At 36.2% G+C, this 11,295-nt stretch overlaps 1 protein-coding gene across 1 annotated transcript; it reads right to left on the reverse strand.

The window, feature by feature from the left end:
* Nucleotides 1–61: 61 nt before the first annotated feature.
* LOC126855300 (uncharacterized) lies at nucleotides 62–3,260 on the reverse strand. The gene is made up of 6 exons (XM_050602824.1): nucleotides 2,715–3,260; nucleotides 2,460–2,629; nucleotides 2,110–2,358; nucleotides 1,882–2,042; nucleotides 1,626–1,715; nucleotides 62–1,551 (listed from the first exon to the last, which is right to left on the reverse strand). The coding sequence occupies exons 1-6, from the start codon at nucleotides 2,834–2,836 to the stop codon at nucleotides 472–474; spliced, it is 1,872 nt and encodes a 623-aa protein (XP_050458781.1). The 5' UTR covers nucleotides 2,837–3,260; the 3' UTR covers nucleotides 62–471.
* Nucleotides 3,261–11,295: the final 8,035 nt, after the last annotated feature.

An 11,295-nucleotide genomic window follows, 5' to 3' on the forward strand; every position in this document is an offset into this window, starting at 1 on the left:
CAATTATCAATTTTACATTGTATATAAATAATATATTTTTAAATATATATAGAATCAAGCTAAATATGGATTTGCATATTATAATATTCAGATATTATTCAGAGATTGATAATCTCAATAAGTACAAAATACTTAAAATGTATTACACAATCAAATTCATCTAAATTATAATAATACTCATTATAATTATATAATATTTTGTGTATTGCAATTAACTTATTCATTATTATTCACATATAATGATTATATTTGTTGTAAGTAAACTTCGAAATCGCCGCGATATGTAAAGCTTTAAAATACATTAGAGAGAATTCTGTCATGGAAATTTCTAATGTCAGTAAAATTACTCTTCTCTTATTAAAAAAACTATATAGCTAAAATAATATACAAATATAAAATCTTTATATATAATGATCTTCTTAGATTTAATTTTACGTTAATGTGATTCTTTATCGAGTATATTACACGGGTTTAACGATCTTTAGAAAGATTTAAGGAATCTCCCATATCGGCTGATTGCGATGATTGTTGCTTCTTATGCAACGTCGTCATGTCCAACATGCCTCCAAAGTCAGATTTAATACTCGATATTGTCAGATCCTCTGTTCCTTGATATTCGCCTGGTCTGCCGATCTTCGCGGAATCGATCTGTGTTTCCAATTTCTTACGATCACTTGTATAATCCTCGGCACTCGCCGAGAAATTTCTGCAACCTTCCGACGAACCGGCAGTTTTGAAGGGTGATGGAATCGCATCGACAGTAACGAAGTCGCTTGCTTTGCGTTCATTACCTTCCATATCCTTTGCCGGCGAGATTTTGCCAAGAGGTCCGAATAGATTCGCGATGTTACGCATATACGTGGTGGATGGCGAGGATGACGAGGTTCGCGTAAAGTCCGCGATAGAGAAACTAGACAGCTTTGCCAAATCGGCAGTGGAGAAGTTCGCCAGCTTCGTCAAATCCGAAAACTTTGTGATCTGCTGTGTAATATCCGCTAACGGAAAATCGGAATTTGTCGATGTTCGTCCCTTAGTGCCATCGCCAGTAAGTGGATTCGGCAGTTTTGAGAAATCTGCTGGTGCGAAATCGTAATCGCACTTGGCATTCTTCACCGATACTGTGAGCTCGCCCGATTGGAAACTCGGTATTATCTCTGATGGCGATATATGTTTGGAGCTTATGATGGAGTTGCTATCTTTTATCTGTGTGATGGACGCAGCGTCGTTAGGACCCATATTGTCTTTTTTAATGCCATCCCGAGAAGTTGATGGTTGCAACACAAACGGTTTGGACGTGGGAGTAATTATGGCACCACCGTCAGGTTTGAAGTTGACCGGTGCGAGGAAAACAGCCGCGTTACCAGCTGTGAGACCCACGCCCGGCGGAACGGGTGGTCCAAGTGATTCCGAAGAAGGTACTAAGGGAAATTTCATGGTTAAGAACTCGGGTACATTGCCATCTTCAGAGCCTGGACAAATCATTTCCCTGATTACATCCCAGTACGAGCCGTTTGATCTATTTCGACCAGGCAATTTCGATGCTAGAGAGCACTATTAATATCAGAGATTATTAGTAAGATATTTAACAAACTTATTATCTGCACATTGATTGTTAATGTACTCACTCTTAAACGTTCGAGATATGTTGTATTATTGTTGAAATTGGCAGTAAAATCGATGCCGCCTTCGCTCTTATAATATTCTATACATCTTCTCTACAAAAGTAAATGATATATGACATGATAGTAAATAAAAGTAAATAAAAGCTTTTATGTGAATCTAATTATTTTCAAATTTCACATTTTGTTAAATTAAATTTTAATTTATATAAAGTAATAACACTAAAATATATGAATTATTTTTTTATTAAGAAATACTTACAATCTCTTCCAAAGTATCTTGAGAGAGAAAATGCTCCTGTGATAATGTGTAACTGAGAAGCATTGGTCGAGGATATTCATGAGGTCTATTTTCAGGTGGTGGTAAAGACCAAAAGACATTGAAATTTGACTCATAGCAATTGCCATCCATATTGTAAGGAGCTATAAATTAAAAAGTGATAATTATTAAGTATACTCTATGTGCAGAAAAAACTTTTAATATACTCACAGCATATTAATCCCACACATGGTATATATCCATTATCACTAGGCCCTTTCATTTTGATCTGATAATCCAATTGAGAATCCACATCTCTCAACGAAGGTGATGCATGAGAACGTGGATGAGAATGATACCATCCTACTAGTGTGACACGTTTCCATTCCATGGCTCTTGCAATTTCAGCTTCTACAGCTGCTGCAGCTGATTTCTCTTTGCCAGAGTATCGACATGGAAAAGCACATGTTATAGAAAGATCTATAAGAAAATAGATGGCTCAATTAAACAATATTCTAAATAAATATGAAATATAATAATTATGTACTTCATATATAATTAAATTCAGTTATGAAATGTACTATGTGAATTGATATCCCAGTGTCCGCCAAGATAGCCGCAAACTTCCTTGTCTGTTAAATGACAATGTAAGTCTACTAATAAGGCTGCAGTCGTTGTGATAGTCACCAGGAAAGGCTGTATCTTTCCAAGTGTACTAAATGATGTCAGTTCTACCATTGTACTCATATCCCTGAAGAGTAAAAAAAATTTTATAATTTTCCTAAATAAAGATATATATAATCAAAGAAAATAAATATATTTCTTTATAAATTTACATGGCATGACTTCGTATGCCTAAATTAGCATGTTTCACTGGAACTCGTACTATCTGTATTAGAGGACTGGTTTGAATTTTTTCGCCACTCTCCTCCGCAGTTTCTGCCGGCGTCGTTTCCATAATTCCAATATACTTTTAAGAAATAAACAGAGAGAGAGAGAGAGAAAGATGTGGCTAACAGAATTGAAAAATTCACATATATTCTCTTTTATTTTCTTCGTACGACGTTTGCCATATTAGAAAGATTTTATTATTAAATATTATATTATTTTTATCACTTCTTGAAAAATTGTGCAGTATCTTTCATACAACCAGCGTGAAATATATAAAAAAAGGTTTTCTGCACAAATTAGAAAAATTACATATATGCACGATAGCGTTGCTACCTAACTCAACCTGATTTGACAGTGCAGTTGGGGAGATGCTAGGAATGCTTTAAATCGAATATGGTCGACTTGCAATTATAGTTGACAACAGCTGATAAACCTACTGCCTTTTAAACCTATTGTCGATAATATTATTGTCGAAGATAAGTCAGTAAATTATTTAATTCTTCTATTTAAAAAATAATTATACTATATAAAAAACAACCTAAGAAAGACATTCTTTCGTCATCTTCTTATAGATGTTTTTTTTTGTAGCAAAAAGATAACCAAAAAATGTCTTTTCGGCTAAATGAAAAATTCGTTTGCGATTTGCTAAACAATAAGTATTATATCTTTCTTGTATTTAAATTTTAGTTATGAGAACTATATAAAATCTGCATAGCGTGACTAATAAGATTGATATCAAAGTTTTTGGTATTAAAAGTTTAATTTTTTATAATAATCCCCATACAGAGGATTCAGATGTACTGAATTGATTTTTGAAAAATTGAAGTAGATGTCCGATTTTCTTTACAAGTTCAAAAAAAAAAAAAAAAAAAGAAACGATACAGAGATTTATAATTAATTTTAAGTTATAAAAATATCCTAATCTCTAATTTTTATGCAATACTTAAACAATAGACATATATTATTAAAATTAAAGACATTTAAAAAAAATACATTTAAAAAATATTTATGATTTTTTTCCATTCTAAAATATTGCACATTTGTTTAAAATCATAAAATATTATTTTTTTCTCGCCCAAAATAAGTATGTGCAACAAATGCGAAATCGATATGCTTTTCCAAATTCAATAGTTTGTTCATACATGACATTGCAGAGACTACAAGGTCCTTTCATGTACGTTTCAATTATCGTTATGTAAATTGACTCTGTTTTGTGATGTGTGCTCAGCACAGGATGAGCATGAACACGTCGAAGCCTTCGGGCAGCTCTGCTTGCTACGTGCATCCAAAATTGCGATCATATAAATTTACTAGATGAAGCGGGAGAGAATTTCTAATAAAAAAATATTTTGATTAGATAAACACATTTAGAATTTCATACTTATATACAAAGAAATAAGAGATATGTTTATTATTTTTTTCGATAGAATAGCAATATTGAATGATGAGTATATATCCTCTTTTTTCAAATTTTTTCAAATTTTTGAAATATTTTTCAAAGATTTTTAATCTGTAATTTTTATATTCTATCCAAAAAAATTAAATGTTTGTATATTGTAGTTATTAAATGATCAAACTGATTAGAATATGTGATGAGAATTAAGGATCAGTCAAATATATCGAAAGATTAAACACGTTTGAGAATAATTAAATATTAGCATTATCAAACATTAATTATTTCTCTCATATTTCAATTTAATTAATAAATATGATATTATTATCTGAATTGAAAATGTTCATTGCGTCAATCATAGAAAATCATAAATGTATAAATAAAGTATCAATGGAAAAGAATTTATTTGGAAGCAAGTATATGTCAACAATTAAATAAAGAGATTTATAGGTAGATTTACGGGAGATTGGTAGGGATTTCTGAGGTATAATGAGACTGTATGAATATCGTTCCAGTGCTATTGTAGACATCACATGGGTAAACTGTTTAGGCGGATTATGGCGACAAGCTCTTTGTCACATCTGTCATACTCGAGGCGTTATATTCCATTTCTATGCTATATTTCGGTATCCAGAGTTCGTTTCTTTTCGCCAACATCATTGAGAGCCGTCATAATCTAAAAATAGGATTAATCTTGATGTGATGGCCAATATACATCGTGTAAGCAGGAACTTACGAGTTCTCACATCCAGTCACATTTGCTGTTTCTATTCTTTCCGATTTAATTCCATTTTGATCTATAAATAAGAATTCTCTGGTCTTACTCGAGGTCTATTTATTATATAATAATAACTGTTTAACGATGTTTACAAATGTCAGAAATCTAATATTCAAAAAATTATTTTTCCATTTATATTTATTAGCTATCATTTTTTATCGATAGTAATTTGCGCGAGCTATATACATATATATATAACAAAATAATTTTTATTTGAGAATATATTTTTTTGATATTTTCAGGTATGATTGGCTTTTAATCTCGCCTAAAGCGTAAATTCTATTGAAAAGAGACATGAATAAAATGACAGTTTCAAGATATTCTATTCGTCATGAGAGAGATAATAGATTTATCTCATACTAAGAGTATAAAGAGACAATACGCATCTAATACAATTAGAATCATCGATAGCAATTCTTTGTGGATGTTATACACAATTGTCACGTACGCAATTAAGGAGCGCAGTATAACGCGTTTTCTTCCATTTTCGTCTGATATAGAAGAGACGGGAGCATCGGGGGTGCAATTCATATTTGCTGCCGCAGTCAGCAGCGGAGAGAATTGCACCTTTAATCAAGATTTCTACCAATTTGCGAGCGCTGACGGCGCGAAGACAAAGCCTATTGTTGCCGTAACTGGTCGGAGCTTCAAGTGTTCCAACGCAACGGTGAGAGCCTGATGCGCGCGTGTATACCGGGTGTAACGATAAGAGAGACCAATAAATAGTTGATGGTTTGGTTTTCGATATACTCGTGATTCATTAAATGATTCTTTCGTTAATCGATCAAAAGTCGTTAGATAACATACATAATCTGTCAGATTATACGATGAGATGCAATTGAGTTCTATTTTTAGATTCATTCGATATCACTTTTGTATTTTAATCCCGCCAAGAAAGTCAGTGTATATTGAGGAAATTTGATTTCTTTGTAATTTTTAAATAAACTGAGAGAATTGTACTTGCACCTAATTTATAATTAATTTATAAATTATATTATAATTATCATTTAATTAGTATTGTAAAAATAAAAGATAAAAGCATGCAAATACGAAAAGATAAAAAATACTGAAAAGATTTTGAAATTAATAGTTTTCAGACATGTACTGAAAAAGATATTTAATTTTTAATATCTTTTCTGATGAAAATTTAAAATTATTCTTCTCAATTTTTATATCTATATTATTTCGTTTCATAATGCATAAGATCATTAATCTTTAATTAATATTTAACCAATAATTTATAAAGTGAACAGCTATTTGCGGATTACCCCGTATACGCACATCTTCATTGTCGGATCGGGACAGGAGGAGAAGATGAGGATTTTGTAGTGAAGATTGACGCTCAGGAGCCGTCGAGCTAGTCGCTTCGCATCCCAGAAGCCTCTATCTCACCGTTCGCTTCCGGCTAAGCCCGCTGCTGTCGCATCCCAGGCAACTTGAGGCTACTCGTAGTTCTGTTTGTGTTTGCTAATTGTGAATTGTCTACTTCTTGCCGGTGGCTTGCGTGCATGCGGCGCCGAGAGCAAATGAGACAGTCGTTACCTCGGATATACAAACAACGGAGACAAAATACGAGAAAGATAGAATGAGAAGGAGAGAAGAAGAGAAGGAAGGAAAGAGAGAGAGAGAGAGAGAGAGAGAGAGAGAAACGGAAGGACGCAAAACGCAAACTGTACGAGGCGAAGTGAGCTTCCGGCTGGAAGCACATCGCCTACGAAATGCTTGGACTGAGGAAAAGCCACCCCCTCGGGGGCCAGCAACCGGGCTGACTCCTTCATCCCCAACCTTACGACCACTGTCGACTACTCCGCACCACCACTTTTGTGCCGTAGATACTCGAGTTTACCTCACTAGTCAGCAGTGCTTGCACGAGCACCATTCGCCGAGAGGCACCCGCAAGCGAGAAGATACCAATTTTTAGCCGCCTTTCGTACCTCGATCGTATCTTCAAGGATTCCACCGTACGTTCATCAGCCGCAGTGACATTTTTCAAAATATGCAACAACAATTTTTATTCTATTTCTTAGCATCCAAGGTGAAATGTCAATGTAATTATAATAAAAAATAAAAAATAGACAGGAGATAATAAATAAGAGAGACTTCGAATTATTAATACAAATATAATAATTCACGTTAAAAGTAGATTTGATGTTAAAAATAAAACACTTGGTGATCTATTCAAAATTTAAAATAAGCTCTTAACTTAATCATCGTGCCGAACGAACGATGCTTTAATGAAGCATCGGTACTGGTTGTCGGATCGTTTCAGCTTGCGTTAATGAGACAATTTTCAATGTCGCCCCCGCACGAAATAAAACGGTGCCGCGGCTCCGCGCTATTGTTGAGGAAAAGCGCGGCGCACCCTCCGTCGGATGCTGTTGGCCGGGCGGACCGCTCGAAATATCACCCCCTCTCCAGAGACAGGGGACATATTGTTTGGTTCAGTAATTCCTCGCGTTATTTCCCGTGTGTTTGCTTTTTATCATTGTAAACTGATATATTGTCCGGGGTAATTCTTCCCCTCGCGCGATGGAGAAACTTACGGACGAGCGGCAGAGAGAGGGATGCGGACGCGAACGACGAAGGGGCGTAATCGTTTGGACTAGCGGTTGCGGAGTTTCACTTCGTAAAGTGATGGAAACGAGATTACACTCGACCATAACGCCGAGCTGCCTTCTTTATTTTTAAACACGGTCGCGCTCGACGATGGAAGCTTGTTTTAACGCTTATCCGCGCGAGACTATGCGAATGTATGTACATATATATGTCTGGAAATGAATTTGATAGAGTGACAGCGCGCAATTGTCATATAGTGTTCTATTTTTTATTTCAATCTCGTATTTTCGGTCGTGTTAGTTCGAGTTGACATCGGAACAAATTTCGCGATCCTATAATGGAGAAAAATTTTTCTAACAGTAATGTGAAATGCAACACGAAGTAATTTGATTAGAAAGCGAATTTTACGTCAAGTAAAATTAAAGAAAGTAATGATCGGAAATAATTATCGGTTTATAAAAACATCTTATTAGATATTAAATACGTTCTACATTTTTACGTTTAATGAAACAAAAATTATATATACTTACAATTTATTTCCTTTACATTAAATAAAAAAAAAAAAAAAATTTTGATACTTTAAATAAAATTAAAATAGAGTAAATATTAAAATAAAGAATATATATTCTGTTTATTTTTTTTTGTCGTTCAAAAGTTACGGATAAAAATTTTTTCTTGGCTTATTGTTGATCCATCATCATTGAGATATTGTATTGACATGTATGTACTACGCGTCAATGTTTGAGCTTGAATTCTCTCGAGTGTCGCGTAAGTGCTTGCGTGCGACACTGTGATATACACGCTTGTCATATGGCGTGACACGTGCGCCAAACGCTAAACTCGTCGTACGACAAACAAGGAATTAAGTCTCATCGGCCATCTCTCGCTTCAGACTCGAATCAAATTCTCTCTGTAGTTTGAGACTTGTCAATAAAACGCTGCGGGTGCGACGAGATCTATCTACAAAGTTAATGATGAATGAGTGCTTTTGTTAAGTATTAAATACGAATATGTATGAACAACGTTCTCTCCACGTGAAATTTAACAGAATAAACATATCTTTCTGGAAACAATAAGAGAATTATAATGTAATAACAATAGACTCGATTATTTACTTTAAACATGACATGAACAATAATAAATTTATTTAAACCCGTCATATATTATATAAACAATATTATCGTATATAATGTTGGAAAGGTCTTAAAGTAGTCATTTGGCGTCGTCTTCAAGTCCGTTTAGATCTCGGATACATTCGAAGCTCCCAGATCGCTACACAGCGATGAAGACATACGTATCGGTGGAACGTAATTTGTGTTCCTCTTCAGTTAATTACGCGTGGGAGGCATTGATACCGATGCGATAGAAGGGGTGAGACGAGGCGAGGCGAGGCGATATTTAAAGGGCAACGGTGTAATCCGAAGAAAGAGGCGTCGAGGCGCATCACGGCGTATCGTTGAGTAAAATGGATGGCTACCGAGATGTGGTAGTAGAGAGAGAGAGAGAGAGAGAGAGAGATGCGGTTGTGTGTCACACACTGGGGGTCGCCGTCTTAGTGAAAGCTGGCATGATCTAGCACGGAAAATCGGGAGGGAAAGGAGGGGGCTTGTCTATCTGTCTTTATCAGCCGGGCAGGCAGGTAGAGCCGTGTCGAACCGTCGTGCCACTCCTGCCTCCCCCGCTTACTCCCTTTCTCCTTTCATCCCTTGCACCTCATCCCTCTCGCTGAGAGCTACGCTAACGGCGAGAACACCCGATTGGCGTTTCTCTCTCGAACGAGGGAGGACATCACGCACCCCTATTGGCTCCCAGCGAATCCATACTCGGTATTCATTCGCCACCCCATTCGTCGACCCTTCACGGGGCTGAAATCCTGCGTGTACCCTCCTTTTCCCCGCGTATTCTCTCTCGTCCACCTCTTCGACACCCCTTGTGAGCGACCGATGCGACTCACCCCTCTCTCACGGGGCGCCTTCACAATGCATTTCACCGCCGGCGCTTTCACCTTTCGCGCCGGATATTTCTAAATAAATACTTTTTTAATAAGCGTCGGGTTGCGCGAACGTCGTAACTGCAGCGCCATTTTTCATCATGTTTTTGTGCTCGCGGAGAAAATTGGATTTCCACGGCCAGTCGGAGTGCCAGTCACTTTTCTCATTCCGATATTTGTTGTATCTAACTGGGGTACCACAATTTTCTACTAACAATTAGCAAATTGATGCAGAAAAATTATCGCTCCCTCTCTCTTCTTTTAAGTAAAATAAAAATTTGAAAAATAAAAAATATACATAATATGTGTGTGTGCAAAGTTGATTATATAGATAAAATTTGCAATAATATATTTATGAGTAACAATAAAAAATTTTATATTTACACACATATACACATTTAATATTATGATTTACTAATAATAAAAATCAAGAGTATGATTTTTTATATCAATAAAAATTTTAAATAATTATATATAAAAAAGTAGAAACTCTTAAAAAGTATTTGCACATTAGTTTGTAATATTGTTCAGAAAATTATTCAAATAGAAGACAGTTTTAAAATTAATGCGCTTGAATAATTGTTGAGATAATATAAAATAATTTTATCAAAGATATAGAAACTTTTATTGAAATTAGCGTCTTATCATCAGAAACTCTCAGGAACTCAATTCAAACAAATTAGTCTGCGCTTTCTCCGACTGGTTCGTAAAATTATTGAGACTAAAGTTCGATGTATAAACAATAATTTTTCAAGAAAATATCCTGCTATTGTCATTTAAAAAATGAAAAATGGCATTTAAAATAAACTGACATCTTACAAGTTCCAACGAGCAGCGGTGCATGGGAGAGAGCATCGCTGATATCTGGCTTCCGGAGCGGCATGGATCGGTGGTTGGCGGTGAACAAATTAGGCCAAGAAGAAGCCGACGCCTCGGCTCCGAAAGGAAATCGATGCAAAGTGTCGAAAGCGAGAAGAGCGAACCTTCGCCTGTACTTTTGACGTCGCCGGTCGCACCTCGCCCTTTCTATCGCGAGCTCGAGCGACTCGCGCGGCAGACAGAAACGGAATAGCCGCACCGTGACATCCTGGTGAATAAAAGTAGGAAAGAGAAAGAAAGCGAAAGAGAGAGAGAAAGAGAGAGAGAGAGAGAGAGAGAGACACATTGAGAAACGTGGGGATGAAGAATTTTACGGGGTGACACGGGTCGAGCAACGAGAAACGGGCCATGGATGTCGGCTCCGCCTATCGTACCGCCCACGCTGGTGGTGGTTGTTGCTAACATCCCCTCGCCCTTCACCCTTCACGCAGCTGGAACCTTCTCGCGGCTTGCCAACAGGCAGCGCACACACGTCATCCTCACCAGCGGCGAACGGCGCCTTCAACCGTCGCCCCGGGGTCGCCGTCGCGATCCATCCATCGGAAATCGCCGGACTCGTCGATTTTGGACATTAGAAATATTTCCGGAAGTGATCCAAGTTGTGTATCGAATTGTGTGACGTCGGAGTTCAATAAATCGTTGGACTGCTTTGCGAAATTAAAGACTCTGTGTGAAACTTATGAATTAAATGGAAAAACGAGAAAAAATAGCGGAGGAAGAATTTTGATGTGCATGTGAGGATGATTGATTTCAATAATAATGTTTAAACAACATTGTTTAGTTGAGACATAATGATCCTTTAATCCCTCAAGATTCTAAGTCATAAATAAATCAAATATAAAAAGATTCCAGATTTATATCTCGATGATTACGAGTAAATTAAAAATGAAACGGAGAGACCAGTACGATAAAAGTGTAGGACGTTATTGG

The sequence above is a fragment of the Cataglyphis hispanica genome, chromosome 15, assembly GCF_021464435.1.
Source record: "Cataglyphis hispanica isolate Lineage 1 chromosome 15, ULB_Chis1_1.0, whole genome shotgun sequence".
NCBI lineage: Eukaryota > Metazoa > Arthropoda > Insecta > Hymenoptera > Formicidae > Cataglyphis > Cataglyphis hispanica.